At 43.9% G+C, this 25,341-nt stretch overlaps 1 protein-coding gene across 3 annotated transcripts in view; it reads left to right on the top strand.

The window, feature by feature from the left end:
• Nucleotides 1-25,341, top strand: part of LOC123520860 — a 1,438,509-nt gene that overhangs the window by 150,299 nt on the left and 1,262,869 nt on the right. For all 3 annotated transcript variants that reach the window (XM_045283505.1, XM_045283504.1, XM_045283506.1), the window contains 2 exons: nt 22,372-22,561; nt 23,025-23,144. In XM_045283505.1, the coding sequence (XP_045139440.1) occupies nt 22,372-22,561; nt 23,025-23,144 (310 nt within the window). The remainder of the gene's footprint in view (nt 1-22,371; nt 22,562-23,024; nt 23,145-25,341) is intronic.

The following is a 25,341-nucleotide window of genomic DNA, read 5'->3' as shown; positions in this document are numbered from 1 at the left end:
AAGAACCCAATACCTCGGGGCTGCATATTAACACGAGCAGATGCATCATTTAATGTCATAAAATTTTAATGTCAGTGGTTGACTCTTGCTAATAATGGCATTTGTCTCGTCAGCTGGCCTTTGAGTGGGTTTTATTCCATGATGTATATGTGTTCCTTTTTTTCTTTTTCTTTTTTTATATCTAGTGAACATTAATGCAACTCCTTTGTTCCTGCCAGCGGGGAACCACCGGCAGCTGTACGTCCGGCAGTGTTGTCTCGCGTAGTAGTGCTTTGTTCATGATTACTTTTACTATTATTGTCACCATCACCGTATCATCGTCATTGCCATCACGCGTAATGTTGCCGTAAACCAGGTGAAGATCATTGGTTTCAGCACTTCGCCCCCAGCACTGAACAGCCTGACACCCTTGTGGATTTAATGAAGTAATAACTTTGTGAGGTGTACGAGGTGTGAGAGAAATGATAAGCGGGAGGAGAACCAAGATAACGAGAACATTGCATCTTACCAGTGTGATGACTGAGAGAAAAAGATTCAGGGAACGTTAAGGGGTCTTACTTATATTAACTTTGACAGGCTGTGGTGAAAGTAAATGCCATTCAAGATTGTTTTGATATTCCGAGTGATAGATTAGTAGAGATTCATCACCATCAAGGAGAAAAAAACACCTATGAAAACCTCAATAAGTATCTCTATGACCTCTGAAAACAGTCTTGCTGAGAGACTAAAGCGTTTACGAGTACAGGCTCAGAGTGCTTAGAGAAAACGAGGAAGAGGAGGATTATTTAAGATAAGGGAAAGTTTGTTGGTCTATAACATGTCAACCTATCTTTGAGATCTTCAAGTAAACAGTGTTACACAGGTTCAGTACGAGCGCTGACTGATTAGTTCGCCGTCTTAGGTACAAAGATATAGTTTTAGATAGTTTAGCACACTTCAGCATTGCCTTTTTCTAGCACGACCTCAGGAAAGAGAGAAAGAGAGAGAGAGAGAGAGAGAGAGAGAGAGAGAGAGAGAGAGAGAGAGAGAGAGAGAGAGAGAGAGAGAGAGAGAGAGAGAGAGAGAGAGAGAGAGAGAGAGAGAGAGAGAGAGAGAGAGAGAGAGAGAGAGAGAGAGAGAGAGAGAGAGAGAGAGTACATGTTTGATTTTTTCTTTATATACGATAGTCAGAAGGGAAAGCCATTATAGCACACCCTGAAGAATTAACAGTGATTGAATGCAACATCTCTCCTTGTAGGTACTGATGGTGCAGTCACGGTCAGAAGATGGTTAAGGTACTCCGCTCAGTTCTAATGTGTTTGTCGCTTCTATTCGACCGTGAGTCTCTTGACCTGGCGAATATTCTGTTTCAGCTACAAGACCAGCAAGTCAGAGTGCTTAAAACAGAGAAAAATATAAAACAGTGTAGAAGTAAGAATAGGAGTTTACTTGACTTAACAGCAGATTAACGTACTAAACCATTTCACAGTGACACGTAACACTGAACAGCACCAGAAGTAATGTTGAAAAGAAAGGGTTTAAAAGGAATTGACTGCAATCTCCACCTTGCTTAGGGGTTGCAGGTGGCTCTACAACAAGCAAAGATGTCTCAGTGTGATTAGCAATAAAGAAAAGATGTACCAATTAACAGCTAAAGGCTTAATAAAGATTGAGAGAAAAAAAAAAAAACCACACACACACAAAATTCTATAGAAATAAATACAAGAGACTTTTGAGCTTATACTGATAACTCCAACACATTTACACCAACTGACATTTCAATGCTACACTGTTTACGATATTCACCAAAAACTATCAAAGGTGTTCATAATTTTTTTTCAATAACCCACAGTTTCATCCCCTGCCATCACCACGCCACAGAATCACATCGTATCTTGAATAATACGACATGAACAAGAACACGAACACTAACAAGAAATGAGAGAATGGACGAGGGATAAGAGGTAGCAATCTATTTGAGGAATGCATGTGGAGTAACTTATTGTGATGGATGGTGATGATGTGTTTGGAGGGCGCAAAGTGGAAGTGCCTGAGGGGAAAGAAGGATGGGCGTGCCGGCGTGAGTGGCGGGGCGGAGGAGGGAAAAAGGAAGGAAAGGAGGGGAGGTGAAGGAAAAGGAGAGGCCCAAAGTGTGTGTAGTAAAAGAGAGGTGTGCTAGTGAGAGAGAGAGAGAGAGAGAGAGAGAGAGAGAGAGAGAGAGAGAGAGAGAGAGAGAGAGAGAGAGATTTGAGGACACAGATCAATACAGACACACGCTTTCATCTCTATCATCCTCTTCGAGAAAATGATGACTGTTATGAATAGAAACGGAAGAGCTGCGGACAGTATACACACACACACACACACACACACACACACACACACACACACACACACACACACACACACACACACACACACACCTCACCACCTCCTCTCGCACGCTAAAGGCCCCACACTCACACCACCACCACCACCACCACCACCACTGGCCCTATGACCCATCACCTGAATTGCGCCTCGCCCGCCCGTCACCTTCTGGCGGGAGACCTCGTGTTATTTCTCCAAGGGCTGAAATTTTGGGCGGCGGGACATTACCAAGACGAATACCTGCATGTAAAAGAAAACCTGCGGGAGAGAGCAAACGTCAGGAGAGCAACGAGGGCGGGCCGAGAGGGGATAAAGCTGATATATGGAGTGTGTTTCCCAAGCCACACCGAAATGGGAGCCGCGGGATACGTCAGTAAATCTTGCGAGGTGTGTGCCAGTCAGACGCATTTTCCTCCGACATAATACCTTCTTTGTCTCAGCCGTCGGCCCTGGTCTGGCCTCTTGTTCTGGCCTGTTTCCGAGGATCTCAGAATCTCCTCCTTGCCTCCACTCCCTGACTCTCCTCTCCTTCTCTCCCTCCCTCCTTCCAGCCCTCACTGCCCTTGCCCTGCCCTGCCCTTCCCTTCTCCCGCTTCCCGTCGCCGCCGCCGTCCCAGCCTCGCCCAGACCCACAAGAGGGGGAGAGCGAGGGAGCAAACAGGGATATTTTCGAGCATTATTGTTTTTGTTGTCGAACCTTCTTTCCTGCAATATTTTGAAATGTTTAGGTTCCGGGACAAGCAGTCTGGGCTGTGGAGAAGGGAAGGAAGAAGAAAGAGAGAGAGAGAGAGAGTGAGTGTGTGTGTGTGTGTGTGTGTGTGTGTGTGTGTGAGCGCTCGCGCGTGTGAGTGTGCGTGCAGGGGTGAGAAGGAGGGGCAGCCACGGGCATGGATCATTTTATGCCCGAGTGATTTCATCTGGACCGATAATTCAGGGTGGTGGAAAGTCTAGGTCGTGGCATCCCCAGCTCGCCGATGATTCAGTGTCAAGCAACACCCGATTCCTCGGAGACTTCGCGCCCGAGTGAGCCTTGCCTCGAAATAATTTCAAACCCAGTGCCCTCGGTGCCCGGAAATATTAGGGTACGGTGCACCTAGCGCACCGTAAAATTTAGGTCACCGTAACCTTAATTGCAGTGACTTTTTTTTTTTTTTTGGAAACAGTGAATTCAAACCTGCCAAGTTAAATACACCTAAGGCGCCAGCACCTGAGAACCTTTGAAAGTTTGTTGCTTGTTTTTTGCGTGTGTTTCTTTGGCCTGAGACTGCAGCGGGCCAGAGACTCCCGCGCCATCGACATTCGTACCTCACACAACACAACGCCTGAGCCGGAGCCCCGCGGGGAAAACTGTTTCTCTGACGACGCGGCGAAGAGCCTCAGATTCAGGCGCCATCACTCTGCCCCGAGGATAATCCGGACCCAGACGACGGGGCTCCGGATCCTCGCAGTATCGACATGGTTTACATAGTGCATAAATTTGCGGGCTTATCGGCCATCTGTGATGTTTCCCGTGACTGGGCGCCCAAATCCTGTATATATTTCACAGCTTCACATGACTTAGAGTTTAGTTTCCTGGAAATATATATATTTTTTTACTTTTATTGTGGGTCCAACTCGTCCCTGCCAGGCTGCCGGATGGTGAGTGCCGACGGCTGTCTTCATGATTTCCTTTGGTGTGTGGCCACTGCCGGCTGTGCAATACAGCCACTTGATGTGTGTTGGCACAGCACACAGCCCGCCGCATGAAGTGTGTTGCTGAGGTTGTCGCGTGATCGCAGCTCCTCTCCACTCCTCGTGAAGGCTCTGGCCGCCCTCATAAAGCTGCCTGCCTCACCGCAACACCCGCAGCGCCGCCCACAGAGGATGACCCAATGGGCGTCCTCCTGCCGCTGCGTCAGCCGTCCAGTCCCGCCTCGTTCTTTGTCAAGGAGGAAAAGGAAAGATAACCGAGTCACTGTCTTGAAAATACGAGGCTTACTAGATCAGAGAACTCTCTAATCACCTTCCGAGGTAATTCTGCAGACAACTATGTTGCCTAAGACTGAAGATAAATTCTATCAATATTTATATGCTGTAGTCTATCCAAAATTCATGCATCTCTGAAGGTAGCCCTTCTTAACGTCCTCAACAACCTGACATATTCTGTGTACTTGTCAGAAATGATAAAAAAGGCACTCCTTGCAGACCCCCCAATCCTTTTAAGCTTCCGCCGCATCAGCTCTCCCATGTAACGTCCTCTGGGAAAAAGTCAGACGCAGCCAAAAATCATCCTTTTCTCCTCCGACGCTAAGTAGAAAAATGCTCACAAACTCGGTTCGCAGGACTTTGCACGTTTAGCGGCGCATGAAACATCTCCGGCGAGGAAACTTTGACACGAACGTTGCGAGTCAAAGCCGAACACGAGACGCAGGGAAAATCGTGACACACCAGTATTCCTCAAAACGTGGCTAGAAAAATGCTTATAAAGACGACGACTCCCTTAGAGCACATGCTGGAGGAAAAAGAACATCGGGGAAAAGTTATGCAGGTAAGCAGAGGAACGTGAAAACGGACGGAGAGTTGCAGCGGGTCGGTAATCCTCGAGAAGGGAAGTTAGGAGAGAAGGGAGGAGGAGGAAGAGGAGGAGGAGGAGGAGGAGAAGGAGGAGGAGGAGGAGGAGGAGGAGGAGGATGTGGAAAGAGGAAAAGCAAGAAGAGCATTACAAAAAGACGGTTGAGAAGCAGAAGCTCAGGATGCAAAATGCTTCGTACTGATCTCAATATTAATGGTATTAGTTTTAGTTCTGAGTTATTTTCATCTTTCTTCCTTTACTCGTTATATTGTTCTATTATGTTGTTCACCACCACCACCACCACCACAACAACAACAACAATTACAACACAACAGTAAAAACAATAAAAAAAACCAGTCATTAAATCAACAAAACTCGTACATTGTCAATCAACAGACTACAACAATCAAACAAACGAAAACACAAACAAAATAAAAGTACAAAAAAGAAACAAAAATCTTAACTAGAAGAAAGAAAAAAAAACCCTCATTATATATATACACGCTAATTATCATCATTATTACTTATCATTTACTTTTTATGTCATTTAACTCAGTCTCATAAAACTTAACCTGGCTCTTGAAACTTCTCATGACCTGCTGCATCACTTTATTCTCACCTAATCTCTTATTTTGCTCTGAACCTTACGCAAACACACTTCCATCCACCTAACCTCATCTAATCCCACTCGAAATGCTTTTTAATTAGCATTATTGAACCTCACCTATCCTAACTTATCTAATCACGTTTTATCTTACTTGATCTCACCTGAACTCACCTAAAGTGCAATTAATCATCCTCACGTAACCCATCCTAACTTAACCTCACCTAATCATGTATCATCTTACCTGACCTCACCTGAACTTACCTAGAATGCTACTAATTAACCATACGTAACTCATCTTAACTTATCTTCATCTTATCAGGCTTCACCTTACCTGACTTCACTTGAACCCACCTGAACTGCCCTCAGTCTTACCCAACTCCACCTGATTTAACCTCACCTGATCACGCCACATCGTATCTTACCTGACCTCACTTGCACCCATTTGAAATGCTCGTAAACGTACATAACCACACCTCAACATTACCGCACCTCACGTAATTTCACCTCATTTCACCTCATCTCACCTCACCTCACCTCACCTGCGCTCACCTGGTTTGCCTCCACGTGACCCGCTCGCTGCCCGCTGGCTACGTCCTGATAACCAATTTAGCGGGGCGACAATTTCCCGAGGCCGCTTTCCCGACACGTAATTACAAGCGGCGATTGATCACATCCAAGCCCAATCGATTATGCCTCGTCCTGTGTCTCCTCCTCCTCTTCCTCCTCTTGCTGCTGTTGCTCCCTCATCTCCCGTCCTCTTCTCTCTCTTTTATCATCCTTGTTTTTCTTTTATTTCTTGTCCTTGTTCTTGTTCTTTTTCTCATTTTCTTTTTCTTTTTCTTTTTCTTTTATGCTTGTTTCTTTTTTCTTTGGTCAGATTCTGTTCTCTCTCTCTCTCTCTCTCTCTCTCTCTCTCTCTCTCTCTCTCTCTCTCTCTCTCTCTCTCTCTCTCTCTCTCTCCTCGCCTTCATTTCTCGCTTCACCGTCACATCTGCACCGTTTTTCTCCCCACGTATCTTTATTTCATCCCTTCTCATATCTCATACATTCCTTTCTTTCAGCATCGTCATCTTAACATTCTAATATCCTTGTCCTCCCGTCACCCTATTTACCTATTTCCCTTCCTACCAGAGACGGTGAAGTGTTGAAGTATGCTGAGGGATGGCAAGAGTAGAAATATTTAATCAAAGGAGGCATTTTAATTTTCAATGTTTACTACAGCAAGATCAAAACAGGAGATGAGAAGCTTCAATGAATTTTCTTTTCCTTTGAGTATTTTTAAATTTTCCTTCTTTTTTTCTATCTTCATTATCAAGGATTTTTAAAGACTTTATTGTTACTTCATAAAAAAAAATCATTAATTGAGCCACTTTGTAGGTAAACGAGACACTCTTTCTATCCTTTATTCCTCTCCTTAACTTTGAACTCCACTCGCACTCATGTTTGCTTCCTTCCCCCCTCCCTCCTTCCCTCCGTCTACCCTTACTCCATCCAATCATATACCTGGCCCCAAACCACCTCCCCTCTCCCCTGTCTTCCCTCATTATATTCACAGCCCCTCCTTTCCTTCCTCCATAGCCGTCTCTTTCTCTCATCATTGTTTAAATTCATCTCACATTTCCCACCCACCTACCCGACCCCTCTTGTTTTTCCCTCACTACTTTCTCCTCTTGTTTTCGTATTTCCGCTCCTCAACACGCTGATCGGTCGCTGGTATCTTGGAAATCGTGTAGTGCCTCAGATATCAATTACTGAACGGCTCAAGTGAAGGTGCACAACACTCCAAGGCCAAGATAGAACCTCCGACACTCCAACTGTTCATAATTCCTCTCGGTCTTCTCTGCTGCTGCCGCTTACTGGGGTGAAAGGGAAAGGCTTAGCGTAGGTGTTCAGTGATGAGGCTTGGTGGTGTGAAGCGATAGTACGTATGTGTGGTAGAGTGTGTAGTAGAATGATTTGAGTGGTGTGGATGGTGAACGAAGATAAGGATCGTGTGGGTGTCCAGAGAGAAAGAGAGAGAGAGAGAGGGGGGGGGAGAGATGGGGGAAGAAACAAAAAACGAGAAAAGACAATAAAAACACAAAAAGTAACATGAAAAATATCTAAAAAAAAAAAAAAATAGAAAAGATGCAAGAAAATAAAAACAAAACTTAAGAAAACAAAAAAAAAAAGCACCAAACCAAACCAAACCAAACCTCCACGACCCCAACCATAACCAAGACCACCCGCAGCAGCAGCATACTCGTGTCTGGGCCGCCGGCGAGGTCGTTCCATACAGCACAATGGTCAAGGTCAGCCATTAGCCGCGCGGGTCTCGGGGGCAATAATTAGCCTCATTCATCAAGGTCTCGAATTAGCCGCAGTGACCACGGCCTGAAATTAGCCACGGCGGTCAAGAGCTCAGAATGGTCACCTGATAATGGCCCGCAATTTCGGTAACGTGGGCGTGGGAGGTGGAGGAGGAGGAGAAGGAGGAGAGGAAAGAAAAGAAGGAGGAGGAAAAGGAGGATAGACAGAGACTCAAAGAAAGGTAGAGGAGGGAAGGAAAGTAAAGTAAGAAAGGAATATAAGATTTTCTAAAGGAGTATAGAAATAGTAGTAGTAGTAGTAGTAGTAGTAGTAGGAGGAGGAGGAGGAGGAGGAGGAGGAAAAGAGAAACAAGAGGAAGGGTGGACAAAGATTCAACAGGAAGGAGGAGAAAAGGAAAGCAAAGTAGGAGGGAGAAATAAAGGAACAATTGAAAAAGAGTAAAGAACAAGTAGGCAAAGGAGGAGGAGAGTAAAAGGGGAAGTGGGACACGGGAGACAAAGGATGGACAGAAGTTAATGGAAGGCAGAGGAGAAAAAGGAGGCAACGTAGAAGAGAAAAATAAAGGAACAGCAAAAAAGTCAAGAACATAGTACGGGGAGGGAGAGTGTAGGTAAGAGCTGTAAAAGTGCGAGAGAATACAGAGGAAGAGGAGGACAGTAGTGGGTGGCAAGAGGCAGAGAAGAGAGAGAGAGGGAGGGAGAGAGGGACAGAAGGGAGAGAGGGAGAGAGTGAGAGAGAGGGTCAGGAAAGGGATGGAGGGAAGAGGACCCAACCAGCTATTGTGTGTCGTAATTGGGTTGCAAGAAGTCTTTGGTCCGGGAGAATGACACTAATGGCTCAAGTTTTGCCGGCAGTGTTCCGGAGGGTACGAGGGAAGAGCCAGGTATTGGGTCAGGGGTCGCGCGGCGGGTCACACTGCCTTCCTTAACCTGAGCACTGAATTCTCTAATGTTTCGGCGTCTTATCGCAACTACTTTTAAAAGGCTCTTGTCGAAGTTACAAGGATTTTCAAGTGAGTTTTCCTGATTTTAATGGCGGTTTTGCAAGGATTCAGTTGTGGGAAATATGAGTGTACGAATTATCATCTCTGTGGTCTTTGAAAATTGTGAGGATGAAAGACGTAGAAGTTTAAACGCCTAGAATACTTACATGAAGAAAGAAGTTACTTAAGGTTTAGGGAAATAAATTGGCCCATAACCTGCCATGAATTATCACTTATAGAGAAGAGAGAGAAAAAAAAATAACATGAGAACACGATATATAATCTTCGTAGCTTTAAAAGAGATAAATATCCGTAACAAGAGTCCAAAGAATGCCAATCATTTTTATGTGTTAAGGAATATGGGCAAGAGTATAAATATGAAAGAGAAGGAATCAGAAAAAATAAACTTCCTCAATATGCTACTCCGAAAAAAAAATGATGATAATATATAGAATACTCTCCCCCAAGAAAGTTATCCAATTCAATTTCTGACGTATCTTTATGCTCCTCTTCTGAAACACTTGAAGCTATAGGAAGGAGGAAATGCGGATCTGAGGGCAAGAAGAGAGGTCAGAGTCGTTCACACTTGACGGGGCGCCTGGCAGTCGTACCGTCTTCCTGGCTGGGGCCATTGAGGGTACTTTTATCAGGCTTGACAGTGTGTGTGTGTTTACAGAGACATTATGCATCGCTGTCCCCTGTAGACTCAGCATCAGGTTGTCGAGCCAGTCATGGTGATGGCGAGTGTGTGTTGTTTTGTGAGGCAGCAGGACGCGACAGACAACGCCACGTCAGTCTCCACAAAACCAAGCGATGTATTTTTTGTGTCCTGAATCTCCCTACACTTTTGGTTATATTATGTAAGACTGTTTTTTTTATAAGGAATGTTTCTTATGGCTACTAAGATACAAGGATATCTTTTTTTTTTTAGGTTCTTATTATGTATTTTGAATGATTGAGTCTCCCAGTTATCACTATGAATAAAGTTTTTCTATTCGTAACACTTTCACTTTTGTTTAGCACGTCTTTCCTTTATTACTAAGCACTCTGAGGCAATTCACATAGTTTTGCAATCACTTTTGAATATTACACTTGCTAGAAATTCCAAAACTCATTATTCTAAAATCTTCTCTTTCTTCTAGACGCTTATAAAGATTTCATACATTATCCTTTGTGACGTGAATGGTTGCATAACGTGGGAAATGGTTAAAGGTTGTAGCTTTTCATAAGAACTGCATCTTAAGACCACAGTGATACAGAAAATATTATTCAAATCTTCATTATGCATTTCAGTGGCTTTGAGTCCATAACATTTACTGTGATTGACAGGATTCTACTGATAAACGCTATAGACACTCATAAAGACTATATTAAATGACCACAGAAATAATAGTCAGATTCTCATATTTGTTCGTTTTTTTTCCTCCATCAGAAGAGAATGATTTTTAAATTATCACTAAATTCGTGAAAACAACATTGAAAATTTCAATGACTGTCATCACGAACTGTCAAAATCATTAAAGATAATAAAACAATACGTTTGAAGATACGGTCAAAAATTTTATTCCAAATAGCAGCACAACAAACACAATCATATTAACTACGTGATGCTAATGAAATGCATGATACTTATACTCCTTCAAAACTACAATGAAGCTTATATTTTTTTTTTTCTTCAAGGTCGTGTTGTGTTCTCTGCTCTTGGTGAATCGTATGTTAGGTTAAGAAAAAAGTGTAATCGTACCCCAATTTTGTGTATGTCGCTCCTGCGTCTACGATTAAAAATGAAATAGTGGATGTAAAAATAATTTGGTACAAGGTCACCAAGAAAATGACCGCTATCTTGCCCCTTGACTGACCTTATGTTACTTCCTTTGTGCTATACCGCTGACCCAGACTGCAGAGAGAGAGAGAGAGAGAGAGAGAGAGAGAGGAGAGAGAAGGGGAGAGAAGAAAAAAGTATATAAACCAGAAGCAGAAATTTCCACTTCACAAGCGAGCCACTTATCCTTCATTACTCTGCTTTGACACGCTGGTATTTACACTTGTTTTCATTCATTATGTTGTTTCACGCTTGACCGTCTTCATTCCCTCTCCGCCCCTGTGCAGCATCGCATTCCCCCCGGACCCTCTCCCAACACACCCACAAGCTGATATTATTAAGTCCGAGGATTATTTTTTTTCTTTTCCTCTCATCTGTTGCTATTTGAGGGTTAGTTGGAACTCGACTCTTGATATTCGGCTCGCCAGCATTAGTGTGAATCGTAGTAATAAGTTTATCGTCAGTGTATGAACTGCCGCAATTATACATTGGCTATTCCTGACAGACTTAGTGAATAAATAGATCGATAGTTTTTTTTAGCCTTATTTTTCGTGTGAGTGTGGAGGAGGCTAGTTACTGCTGCCAGTATTAATGGATAGATAGGATATGTCTTCTTTTGTGTGTGTGTGTGTGTGTGTGTGTGTGTGTGTGTGTGTGTGTGTGTGTGTGTGTGTGTGTGTGTGTGTGGAGGAGGCTGGTTATCCTTGAGAATTTTAATGGATATGTATATAGTAATTATTATTTTAACGTGTAAAGTAGGCAAACTAAGTAGTAGTGCAAAAAGTAGCAAAAAAAAAATCACTCAATTGTCTCTTAATACTGAGACGGAAAATAATACGTTCAAAAGCTTTTTCATGTTACGTGGAGTTGTCTTGATCCATAAATCAAGGAAATAAACAAATAAATATAGAAAACAGATATGCATGTAAAGAAAATTCATTATACAATATGTCCAACAAACAGGAACAACAATTACCATTACATCATTCTTCACCTTTTGTACTCATGAAGAAGTAATTATAGATAAGTAAACACCGTCCCATTGTTACATTCCAACCCTCCACAAAGAACTTTTCATACTCAGCCATACTCAACTTTATTCTTAAACATTACTTCCCTGCATTACCTCGCCTTTCAGCAGGTAAGAAAAAAAAAATATATATATAAATGTAAGGATTCTAAAATTGTTCATATTAACATAATGGATTTAGTGTTCGGTGGGGCACGCGCCTTAATGATATTTTCCCATCACGCCACCAAACATTAGCGGGCGGTGTCTGCAGCGACCCATCACGTCCAGCCCGGAGCAAGTTGTTATATTCCGTGTAATTAGTAAGTAACGACACCTCATTAATTTTGCTTCAGAAATTATCATTACACTGTGCAAAGAGGATTGGCGGAGTGAGTTATAATAATGATGGCAATAGTGCTTATGGTGGTGGCAATAATGATAATAATAATTGAACTACTACTACTGCTACTGCTACTACTACTACTACTACTACTACTACTACTACTACTACTACTACTACTACTACTACTACTACTACTACTACTATTGCTACTATTATTACTACTATTACTAAGACTACTACTACTACTACTACTGTTCCTGCTGCTGCTGGTGCTGCTGCTGTCTGTGCTGCTGCTACTGAATAAGCTTAACTAAATAAACACAGGTTAGATCTTGTAAACAAGGTGACGCACAAGAAAACACGTAGAAAGATAAAATAAAACACTGAACCACCTCCTTTAATGCACACCACCACTATCTCTGAACCACATAATTTAATAGCCAACATAATTCCACTCCCCAGGAAGCTAGCAACATGATTATTTTCACTTTTAATGCACCGCTATAATCCCTAAGTCCTGATGAGGTCATGACTAATCTATGTGCTAAAGTGAATGATTCATTATCACGGACAACATTTGGAACATATTCTGCAAAACGGCCTGCACGTATTTCCACCTAAGCAGTCTGATGCAAAAAAAAGTATCAGGGACTGCAAAGGTAATCATGCATAATCTGTATACTCCATCAACACATAATGTTTGCCTGCAACTAAAGCCAGGTCAAGGGAAGGGGTCAGGTCAGGGTTAGGTGTGTGAGTGACAGCAGGCGGGTTGTGTCTGGGTGCGTTGGGGTGCAGTGGGGCTCAGGGTGCGCGTCCCCAGGGAGGCTTGGCTTTATGCTTCACCGTGCTCTCAGCGACTGGGATTTATGCTGCGTGTTCATTCGTTGACATGTAAAGTGACTGTTCGTTTTGGTGGCCCGTGAGACGCATTAGGTGTGTGTGTGTGTGTGTGTGTGTGTGTGTGTCGTATACATATACATATTTGCTCTCCACATCCATCATGCAAGTAAGATTTTTCACGCGCTAGTCGCTGAGTCTTGGCCGTCCCGCCGTTTGATCTGAAGCAGGTATATTTTCACGCCAGCTCTGATGACGCCGCTCGTAAATCAAGACTTTTCCCTGAGATTTAATACTTTAAGTGAGGTTTAAATTATGTGCTTCAGGAGGAAATGGCTTGTTATTCTTCACTTGACCTCACATGGCCTCTAGCAGCTCTCCTCTCTCCTCTCCTCTAGGAAGCAGGTTATGTGCGCCTCCCACGTACAGGTTCTCTTCTACCCGCCAAGTGTTCTGCGTTTACAGGTTCCTCGCCACTTACCAGGTGTTCTTCCCTCTCACTTGATCTCCCACATGGCTGATGGTTCTCTTCTTTATGCAAGTTAAACCCACCACACGGTATCCCAACTGGCTTGTACGCACATACACAAATACACACATAGACACGAACACGCTCTCTCTCTCTCTCTCTCTCTCTCTCTCTCTCTCTCTCTCTCTCTCTCTCTCTCTCTCTCTCTCTCTCTCTCTCTCTCTCTCTCTCTCTTGCCAAACACATCAGGAGAGAGGACATCACTTGGGGCCAAATTCTTGGGCGCTGTACACTGTCAAAAGGAAATGTTTATGGAAGCCTCCAGTATTATCCAAGTCCATATCAATTCATCATCTTTAAAACCTTACTTCCAAGAAGCCATTACCTTAAACACCACTGTGACAGCAACAGAAAGAGAAGTTTTTATTCGATGTCTCTTCTTTTTTAATATCTCTTTCTTTCCTTCTTTCTTTCTAATGATTCTTTTTGTTAAAGTTATGACAAAGCAATGCGTCTAACTTGATAACACTTTTGGTTCACGGGAATAACACAACTGATGATCTACCTTCTCTGGATAATTGCTTTTGTATAGTTGTATTCCTGCGAGGTTTGAAGGAATGCATTTAACTTGATGATACTTTTGATTCACTGGAATAACACAATTGATGACCTGCTTTCTCTGGATAACTGCGTATGTGGTTATATCCTGCGAGGTTTGAAGCAATCACCACGGAAAAATCAAAGCGTTTCTGATTATTTGCTTTACACTTTTGCTTGCTTTGTAGTTGGAATACTAATGACTGGAGTGGCAGTGTCTATATTGAGGTAGGATTAAATTGCAGTGACATTCTTAGTTGTAGTACGTTAAAGAGGTGAAGTGCTTGTTTGTGGCAGTGAACGTGGGGGCAGTGCTAAAGGTCTCGCAGTAAGTATGAAAGTGTTGAAGCAATAATCAAACAGAAACAATTTATTAACTTCCTCATGAATAGTTCCTCCTCTTCCTCCTCTTCCCCCTCATCCCTTTCCTTTGTTTAATCTTTGTTTGGTTTTTCTCCACCACCTCCTCCTCCTCCTCCACCGCTTCTTGTTCATCATCTTCCTCTTCCTATTGATTCTCCTCTTCTTCCTCCTACTATTCTTCCTTTCCCTCCTCCTTCTCCTTCTCTTCCTTTACCTTCTGATTTCCCTTCTCCTCCTCCTCCTCCTCCTCCTCCTCCTCCTCCTCCTCCTCCTCCTCCTCCTCCTCCTCCTCCTCCTCCTCCCCCTTTCGTACTCCTCCGTGTTTGCCTTAATTACAGGGGCGTGAAATTTATAATGGGGAACCGGTTGTAGAAGAAAAAATAAGCAAAATAAACAGACACAAAAACACTGAAGATGCGTCCTGTGTGCTGATGTTCCCAACGCGGTGGTGGTGCTGGTGGTGGTAGTGGTGGTGGTGGTGGTGGTGGTGGTGGCAGTGGTGGTGACGATGGTGGTGGTGGTGTAGGTGTGGATGGATAAGGAGGAGGAAGGTAAGGTAATTAGTTTGTGTGAGAAAGGGCGTTTGTATCCCATAGAATTAGTCGTACCTGCGAAGAGAGAGAGAGAGAGAGAGAGAGAGAGAGAGAGAGAGAGAGAGAGAGAGCATTAACCGTAGTGTTACTCGTGCAATATCCTTAATTAACGCTAATGTAATGCAACAACTTCAACATTTACCTGCTTACAATGCATCTAATTAAGTAGCACAAGAAAGAACAGGACACTTCTTTACTTTACTCCAGCTAATATATCCTCGCTGAGAAATGCCTGCGCCGTGTTGCTCCGGGTGGCTTGCTGCCTGAACTCTTTCTTTTGCTATTATTCAGAGTGCTGTAGAAATAAATAGGTCAAAGAAAGTTAAGCTAGTTATGTTTAACTACGGAAGGAATTCAAGAAGATTCTGATACGAAATAAGTTAGCTAAAATTTTGTGTTGCTCATTTTTTTTATTGTATTTTCTTATCTTTGTTATCACTGAGAGCACTGTAGAAATAGGTAGGGAATAGGGGATTAGTTTTGTGTCTGCCTTGTTTGTAGGAATATTTAAGAGGTTGGTATTAAATTGAGTATCTAGAAAACTGTGTTGATGTTTTCTGCCTTGACTCTTTTTTTTTTTTACTGTTTGGTTATCTATGTTGCCTTTCACGGTCCTGTAGAAATAAATACATAATAAATAAGAGGTTAGTTCCATAATTTCCATTTAGGAGAGTGTAGTAGGTATTATGCCTTGAAATTTAGGTTCTCCTTTTTATTTACAGCTTTGGTCATTCTTTTTTTTACCATTCAGACCTCTATTAGAATACATAAGTAAAATAATTCACAATAATAATATAATATTTGTTCTTTCTATGTGTAGTTTAAAAGACAGCAGTGCAAAATTGAGTGTCTAAGATTAGTAAATGATATAGAGTATGATGTTTTATGAAATGTAAAAAAAGTATGCCAATTTGTTGTTATAGTTAAAAAGACAAACTTACTGAAAGAGGGAAGTGTGTAGTACTTGCTTTGGTTTTACACGATATTAGACAAGGTGCAACATTAATTTCTTCATCGTTATCTTCTATGCACCCTTCATCCTCTTCTTCCTCCTCTTCCTTCTCTTTCTTTTCCTCATTCATTTCCTGTTTCTGCCTTCATTTCATCTTTCCCCATATTCATCCATCCTCCGTGGCATCCGTCCCTCCACCCACCATCCTCCTCCTGCTTCTCTTCCCCCTCCTCCTCTCTTGATCTCCCCTACTTTCTCGTAATACATTTATCATATTTTTTATCCTGTTTCTCTTCCTCCCTCATCACTGCATCAGTCAATCACTCCTCGACGTCCTCTTCCCTATGATGACGATAAAAACTTGGTATCCAATCGCATCTGTCGTAACAAATCGTCCTCTTCTTCCTCCCCTCTCCCTATCTTCCTCCACCTCCTCATCCCCCTCCTCCTTCCATCGTAAAGTCACTCTCCTCAAATCCCTCCTCCCTTCCTCCTTGGCCATCTCATAAATGTTAATTCAAATTTCAGGAAAGTTTCACCACATGAGAATATTAATCTGTATCTCGTTGAGGGTGGAGGGAGAGGGAGAAGGATAGGGAGGGAGACAGTATCTCTTCCTTGTTGAATTAATGTAGAAATGAGACCGCGGGAAGATTTTAAAAAAGGCAGGAATGAGTAAGAAGAGATGTGGAAAGAATATTTTGGAGTGCAAGACGTGACTTTGGAGATAATTGGTAGTAATATCTTATTCGAGTAATTGTTTATCGAAGTTATGTAAATGTAACAAATGTAAACACGATGAAGTTTAAATTAGGGCAAAAACATAAAAAAAAGGGGGAAAAGAAAACACGATCTAAGAACCACATTCCCAAACACTACCAGATCTTATCTCTACTACTTTTAACAGCCTTTAGTGGAAGTAATTAGGGTCTTCTATTGTGTATCCATGATTGTAATGGCAGTCAAACAAGTATTCCGCATCATCAGAGAGAAAAACACTCGTAAGAACCAGACTGATCATGTCCATGGCCTTTGAAAATAGTCCTTATGAAGCCCAAATACTTTTCAAAACACGGGCCTAGCATTCTGTTGGAATAACTCTGGCGGACGTGAAGGAGGCGAAGATGAAGGAGGAGCAATAAGTATAGAAGGTCGTGCGGGGAAGGTTGACACACGCACAATGGAACGTTTTCAAGGGAGGTAATGAAACGTTTGTGGAAAATGTAGCAAGGCAATGGAGAAGAAGACGGCGATAATATGTAACTATGCGAGCATAACCTTGCCAGTCTGTAACCCTTGACATCACGAAAAATAGTGACCGCAGATGTGTCTAAGTTACAGGGGGGAGAAAATTTGTTTACCGACTGTGACAAATGGGTGAAAAAGTGTGCGTGATGAATCGTTTGGTGAATGACACATAAGTTAGTGTTTGTGTGATGAGTGGATGTTTGGGAATGTGTGTGTGTGTGTGTGTGTGTGTGTGTGTGTGTGTGTGTGTGTGTGTGTGTGTGTGTGTGTGTGTGTGTGTGTGAGTCAGAAAGTGCGGTGATGGAGAGTCTTGTTATTGCTAGACTGTGTGTGTGTGTGTGTGTGTGTGTGTGTGTGTGTGTGTGTGTGTGTGTGTGTGGCAAGAGAGCGAGTGTTATTAGTAGTTATTTGTAGTTCTTGCACGAGAAATGAGGCAAAATAATAGTTACTTCTGTGTGTGTGTGTGTGTGTGTGTGTGTGTGTGTGTGTGTGTGTGTGTGTGTGTGTGTGTGTGTGTGTGTGTGTGTGTGTGTGTGTGTGTGTGTGTGTGTGCACGTGTGTTTATGCTTTGTTAGAATTTACGGTCTATGTTTGAAGTTTATTTAAATTAATTCTTATTTACTTAATGAGTTCTGGGTCTCCGTAGTCTGTGCTGCATAGCTAATGAGGGTCCTTGGTCTTTGTTAACACTGAGGAAAACAAGTACACAAGTCAGATTAACAAAGTATAATTAAGCCTCATTACTTTACAAGTTCATGCAAAGGTCAAGCACGAAGTAGTCAGATAAAGGGGAGGAGGAGAAGGAGGAGGAGGAGGAGGAGAAGGACGACGTTGTACAGGGGCGTATCCTTAGGGCTTTGAGGTATACGTAAGTACACACACACACACACACACACACACACACACAGTGCATTTAAAAGTACATCTTAAATAACTCAGCCCTAACACACACACACACACACACACACACACACACACACACACACACACACACACACACGGTAAATTTACAAATGCGGTCCATATAACTCAACCCTAACTAGACTGAAGACTTACCTTGAATCAACAACACACACACACACACACACACACACACACACACACACACACACACACACACACACACACACACACACACACCAAAACTCTGTACATATTCCTCATTCTTCTCCTCCTCCTTCTGTGCCTCCTTCTCTTCCTCCTTTAGAACACAAGAAAGTACACACACACACACACACACACACACACACACACACTGCAAAAAAGAAAGACGGGAACCAAAACTTTCATAAAAAAATTTGAATACACCCCACCACACCACGCACGAGGATGAACCAAGGAACCAAGGAACCGAGGAACCGAGGAACCGAGGAATGGCAACACCGCACACCCAAAAGAAATCCCTTGCCAAATCTTCCCAGGTAGAGAGAAGAGAGCCACCAGGTGAAGTAATGTTGCCAGGCGCGTTATTCTATTTATCCCTAAATGGCTCCCGTCTTCGTGTGCATGTTAGCTACTCCGTGGCGTGGCTTCTCCCTTCCTTCCTCGGGGCGTCATACTGTAATGGGCAATGGTGGTGATGGTGCTGGTAGTGGTAGTGGTAGTGGTTTTGGTCGTGGTGGTGGTGAATCCCGCGGGGGTCAGTGGCCAGGCGTAGGTGATGGGTGGTAGGGTGATGGTACTAGTGGTGGTGGTGGTGGTGTGTACTTAGGTATATGTATAGAGGGAATGCGTCACCTGTTGTATACTCTCACACTCTCCTTGTTTCTTCTCTGTTTTTCTCTCCTCCAGTGTTGCATTAGTCTACATCACCATCACCGTCTCCTCTCTTCACACAGTTTTCAGCTTGTCCTAGCTAGCACCTTGACTCTCTCTCTCTCTCTCTCTCTCTCTCTCTCTCTCTCTCTCTCTCTCTCTCTCTCACAGCGCAAGCAACAGTCGTGGTCATTTTTTTCTTTTTTTCTCCAGTTTCTCGACCTCCCACCACTATTTCATTTAAACCATCGTCACGTCTACAATCTTTATAGCGGCAGCTCGGCCACAGCGATTTCTACACCATTTCACTTATTTCCCTCACTCTCTTAACCGCCTCCCACACACCAAAAAGGAAAACAAATAGGTAAGAAAAAAATGCTAAAAATAAAAACAACAAACTTTTCTTATCCCGACCGCATTGTAAATTTAGAGAAACTTAACACGTGGTAGTAAAGAGAAAAAAAACAAAAACAAGGAAAGGTGAAGGTGAAAGACAGGTAAGGTTATATGGTAGTGGTTTTGTATATCTGTTTTCTCTTTTGTGTTGTCTTGTTGTAGTTTCATGGTGTGTGTGTGTGTGTGTGTGTGTGTGTGTGTGTGTGTGTGTGTGTGTGTGTGTGTGTGTGTGTGTGTGTGTGTGTGTGTGTGTGTGTGTGTGTGTGTGTGTGTGTGTTCTTTCCTGCTTGTTTCTATTTTGATTTATTATTTCATTTTTCATTTATATTTATATTGTACGAGTATCCTCTTTATGGATGAATTTACCGATTGTGTCAGTGTTTGCTTGTCTTTATGATGCCTGGCGTCAGTCTGTCTGTCTGTCTCTCTCTCTCACTTTATCATATTTGTCTTATGTACATGGATTAACAGAAAAAAATAGTTTACCACGACAAATAGCCCTTTATAAGCTATAGATAGCTTTATGGACAATAAGTGTTGTGTAGAAAGAGAAGTAGAGGAAATACCATAATCATTACATCACACAATGATCAGATTCAAATATATGCCATTTAGATTTTGTTTCCTTTACATGTTAAGTCTCTCTCTCTCTCTCTCTCTCTCTCTCTCTCTCTCTCTCTCTCTCTCTCTCTCTCTCTCTCTCTCTCTCTCTCTCTCAAGATATTCCTGGGCAATGTTTAATCCTGCCTGATTACCGAGCCAATTTAGGCGCGGCCAGAGAGCTGAGCCGCTTTGAGACAACCTTCACCGGGCGACGCAGTGAGCACAGCCCTGGTGGTGAGAATGCTGTCCTGCCACGTCCTGTACAACCGAGAGAGAGAGAGAGAGAGAGAGAGAGAGAGAGAGAGAGAGAGAGAGAGACTTAACATGTAAAGGAAACAAAAACTAAATGGCATATATTTGAATCTGATCATTGTGTGATGTAATGATTATGGTATTTCCTCTACTTCTCTTTCTACACAACACTGTATCTTTAAACTATTTACAGCGTGGATGGACTGTAGTTTATTTGCTCTACACTTTTTTTTTTCGTTTGTGGTCGATGCAGCGTGCAATATTTAACATCCCTCAACACTGACCTGGTGCTCGTATCATCATGACGGTGTTTACCTAACTCATTGCATCCCTCTCCTCTCCGCCTCGCTGCCAGGGACCTCGCAGCACTCACTTCGCCGCATCTCACTCGCCAGTCTGGTATATACAACAGAAGCACTGCCATGATCCCAGGTTTCCGAGTCTGATTGTTATTGAGACCGTTCTAGTAAGTTATATTTTCGAAGACTCCGCGTTGCGAATATCCAGATACCTCTATCAGGCACCGGGCAAGGTCTCATGCCCTCCACCACTGTATGCCCCCGTCAGAAATATTCAACTATTAGGTTAACAGCAGGTTCTGAGTGACCCAAACACATCTGAATTTCCAAGAGGAGGATGCTCTGTTGCTCTCCCCTGTCTGGTAATATATGCACCGTCCGCCAGGGGTCAGGGCAGGTCAGGCGCGAAATTCAAATCCGGCTTGGTGGGCTGGGTGAGGCGTGCGGCCCAGCCTACTTGCAGACTTATTTTCTATTTACCTTCTGAATGGTGGACAGCGAGGAGAGCTGTGCGGCGCGGCCAGTGATACCGCGGCTGTCAGGGCTTGTTTCTTTAGACGAGATTGAAATGGAGGTAGGAGGCGAGTTCAGGAGTGGAAGAGGAAGAAGTAGAAGCAGAGGAAGGGAAGAGGAGTACACGTAACTGCCAGCGTGACCGAGGGTGCAGCGAATCCCCCTCCCTGCTCCACCACCCACCCTCTTCATGATCCCGCTCGCCACCACCCCATGGGCGTGCGGGGCTCTGCTGCCGCCAGGACCCCCGTCACCTGTCCCCCAACTGCTCTCTCCCTGGGGCCGCCACGCCTGGATTTATCTTAATTATAGCCGTGAGTTGGGTGATGGGCGGCGCGATACTCAAGGGGGCGGGGCGGGTCGGACTAGCGGGGTCTCAGGGCGGCGAGGCGTCCTCAAGCGTAACTCTTCCCTCATGTTCTTCCTTTTTATGTCCGCGTTTTCTCCGGTGTACGTCAGCCAGGTTTTTACGAGCCATCATGTCAGAGTGCAAATGTTCCCATGTACTTCCTCGCGCGGCATTAGTGCGGCGCCGGGAGGCCAGGGGCGGGGGCCGGCTTGTTGACCCGCGCCTTTGTCCGGGAGAGGGACGACACTGCCACGTCAGTATTATTTGATGATTTCTTTTAATGTTTATTCTGTAGACAATGGGCGCGGCCGGTAAGGTACGCGGCGTGACCCTGCGAGGTCGAGGAGCCCACGCCACCACGCCAGCACGTCACCTCGCAGCCACCGGGACACGGGGCGAGGGGCACGCCAGGCGCCGCCGTGCTCCACCAGAACAAAGGAAGAGCATCGGAACAGTTCATGAAGAGCATATTAACATATACACACGTAGTGTAGTAGTGTAGCAAGTTCCCGTGGCGAAATTTACTATGCAGAGCGACCAGGGTACAGAAGGGGGTGCGAGGGGGCCAGAGTGGGGGGAGGCAGCCTATCTAAGCCATCAGCAATCACGTATGCATTGCCTTACTCTATTTTCTCCATCTTATGACTTACACACGTATATAAGGGAAATATTAAGACACGTCCGCGGCCGAAAATTGAATCTGATCTTTTATTTATTTACTTGATGCACAAAACAATTACTTATATGCTTTGTAGTTAGTACGAGTACGTCATATCTCTGTCGCATGCGTACAGAAGAAAAACAGGTGCGTTATAGAGAAAGAATGTGTGCTTGACGATGAGAAAAACAATAGAAAACTATGCAGAAACGTTACAGAATGGTAATAAGAGATAATGCCTGTGAACTCTTGTCTCGTTCCTGTGAAGGTCAAGTTACATTTTAAGTGTATGATTAATTCTTACTCAGTCGTCGATATGCATCAAACAACATCTCATGCATCATCACCCACCGTACCTTGTAACTTGCTTGCATGTGATACTGAGACAGAGAGCTGGAGAGAGAGAGAGAGAGAGAGAGAGAGAGAGAGAGAGAGAGAGAGAGAGAGAGAGAGGGGAGGGCAGCAGTGAGCAAGGTGACGCTAATTGCAACCTCGTCTTTGTCCTCAGTGCATCCGAGACTCACCTGCTACTGCTTCAAGGCGACCGTGGACACCCCCGGGCGACTGAGGAGGTGGTGATGACAGTGAAGGTGGCCAACGGCTCCCTCCTCCATCTTGTCACCCTGCACACTGATGATGGCACGCAGGTCCTCCTCCAGCCCACTCTGACCCACCCTGAAGGTCCCTGGCTGGCCGAGGTTAGTGCATGGCAGGTTGATGTAGTTAGGTTGTTCAGTAAAGGCTCGGCTGGACAGAAGGAAATGCATTTTGTGTTAATGTTTTTATTGTTTCTCTCATTTCTGGTCTCATTCGCTGGATTAGGCAGGGTTGTTTTTTTTTTAGATTAGTTAGGTGTGTGTGTGTGTGTGTGTGTGTGTGTGTGTGTGTGCGTCCGTATTTCTGTTTGTCTCTCTCTCTCTCTCTCTCTCTCTCTCTCTCTCTCTCTCTCTCTCTCTCTCTCTCTCTCTTCCAACCAACATTTAACACCACCAAAGCAACCCTATCAGCCAATACTTTCCTTTGGTGTTAGTAGTAATACACCACCACCACCACCACCACCACCACCACCACCACCACCACTACCACTCTCACTACTAACATCAAGGCAAGAGTAAGGTCCTGATTTATGTTCCTCACCCCTTTCTATCTCCTCCCGGCCAGGCGAAGCACAAATACCAGCTGCCAGGGGAGTACCGGCCATGGGTGGAAGTGAGCAACCCGGTGGGCGAGGGGCGGGCGGCTCTCCACACAGTCATCAAGGTGGATCAGCCGCCCAACACGGTAAGTGGAGGCCATGTTACCTGTCTCTCAGGGAGGTAATGGATGTAGGTGATTGGATCGTTAGTGTCTGGCCATATTAGCGGCGCGGTGCTTCAGGGTGGTGTGTGGTGTGGTGTGGTGTTGTGGTGGTGGTGGTGGTGTGTGGGAGTTGGGACTTGTTCGGTGTCGGTGTGTTGTGAAGGCACTTGAGGGGTGAGCGAGAGTGAGAGTGAGAGTGGGAGTGGGAGGGAGATGGAAAGTAAGGGAGGTTTTGAAATGCGATGTTCGTGCATGTGATTTCTGTTTGCTCTAATTTGTGGATGCAGATTAGTCATGCTTTTCGTGCCTTGGGTTCGTTTTTTTTTCACTTTTCTTTATTCTCTCCTTTTCTCCCTCTTTTGTGTTTTCTTGTACTCTCTCTCTCTCTCTCTCTCTCTCTCTCTCTCTCTCTCTCTCTCTCTCTCTCTCTCTCTCTCTCTCACACACACACACACACACACACACACACACACACACACACACACACACACAAGGTCATCTTTGGCTAAACATTCAGACACAAGTTTCTCTCCCATCTCAGCACCGCCAGGATGAAATATTCTCATCCATAAATGCATAAAAAGTTACAGAAAAGCATATCCAGCTGTGCTTGTACGAGAAGGAAAAAAATCTAGGCTGTGTTTCTACAACTTTAGACATTTTCCTCCATCACCATCAACATTATCACCACCAAGTATCTCCACCACCACCACAATCTCCACACTCACTATCATTATGTACATAGGCATTTCGTATGGTAACGGTGCTCTCTCTCTCTCTCTCTCTCTCTCTCTCTCTCTCTCTCTCTCTCTCTCTCTCTCTCTCTCTCTCTCTCTCTCTCTCTCTCTCTCTCTCTCTCTCTCTCTCTCTCTCTCTCTCTCTCTGTGTGTGTGTGTGTGTGTGTGTGTGTGTGTGTGTGTGTGTGTGTGTGTGTGTGAGTGTGAGTTTGTAGTTTTTCTCAGTAACTAATATAAATAATCTGATTATAAAAGTTTTGTAAATTGATATTGATTTATACTAACATAGATTAGATATTGTATTAAACAAAATAGATTTATAAGTGGAAAAAATGATAACAAGAATCTCTCTCTCTCTCTCTCTCTCTCTCTCTCTCTCTCTCTCTCTCTCTCTCTCTCTCTCTCTCTCTCTCTCTCTCTCTCTCTCTCTCTCTCTCTCTCTCTCTCTCTCTCTCTCTCTCCTTCGTGCTCCATTCATATTTAAATCCCACCTGAGGCAGGGCGTGACGGGCAGGTGTTTCAGGCTAACGAAGCACCGCCGCTTACCTGTAGGCCTCCTCCACACCTTTCCTTAAGCCTCTTGTTGCCCGGCCCTCCCCACGCCCTCTTAAGGTAGGCCAGTCTTGGTACATACCTTGATGGAGGAGGCCTCTTAATGCTTCTTTCTTCTAATCTCTCTACTCTCTCTCTCTCTCTCTCTCTCTCTCTCTCTCTCTCTCTCTCTCTCTCTCTCTCTCTCTCTCTCTCTCTCTTTCTGGACCGTATACCTAAATACACTTATATAACATTTTATTTCTCTGCTGCATAGTTCCTCTCAATCTCTCACCTTTATTTCTCCCTTACCTGTGAAGTAATCCGGTGTGTCAGGTGTATCAGTTCCCTGCCTCTGTGCCCTCTGAGCCAGTGCTGATGCAGAGACGCCGCCCGCCACCGCCTTGCCACCTCCCCACCCTGCGCCTTCCCTTCCCTTCTTCCTGTTTTGCGTCGGGTCATTCTTCCTGTCACTGTCACTTGCTTCACTTCTGCTGCTCAGGATCGCTGGGTTGGCTGGGTTGGCTGGGTTTTTTGAATTGGAGTGTTGGGTGTGTGAGTTTTTTTTTTTTTTTTTTTTTTGTGTGTGTGTGTTTCTTTTTCTTATTCGTGTTTATTGGTTTTTTTGTTTTATTTATTTATTTATTTGGCGTGTGTTTGTGTTTGGTTCATTTCTCCTCTTCCTTTTTTTTTTTTTTTCCTTATATCTTTCTTTTTTTTTGTATTTACTCTATCATCCTTTTACCTTCTTTAATTTTTCTTCTCTGTTTTTTGTTCTTACTTATTTGTTCTTGTTATTCTTGTTCTTGTTTTTCCTCCTTTTTTTCTTCGTCTTCTTTTTACTCCACTTCATTTTTCTTCCTTTTCCTCTTCTTCCTCTCCTTCCACTTAATTAATCATTCGTTCTTTTC

This window comes from Portunus trituberculatus, chromosome 47 (assembly GCF_017591435.1).
Source record: "Portunus trituberculatus isolate SZX2019 chromosome 47, ASM1759143v1, whole genome shotgun sequence".
Taxonomy (NCBI): Eukaryota; Metazoa; Arthropoda; class Malacostraca; order Decapoda; family Portunidae; genus Portunus; species Portunus trituberculatus.
The sequence above is the reverse complement of the archived record's forward strand: the minus strand, read 5'-3'. Positions and strand labels throughout refer to the sequence as shown.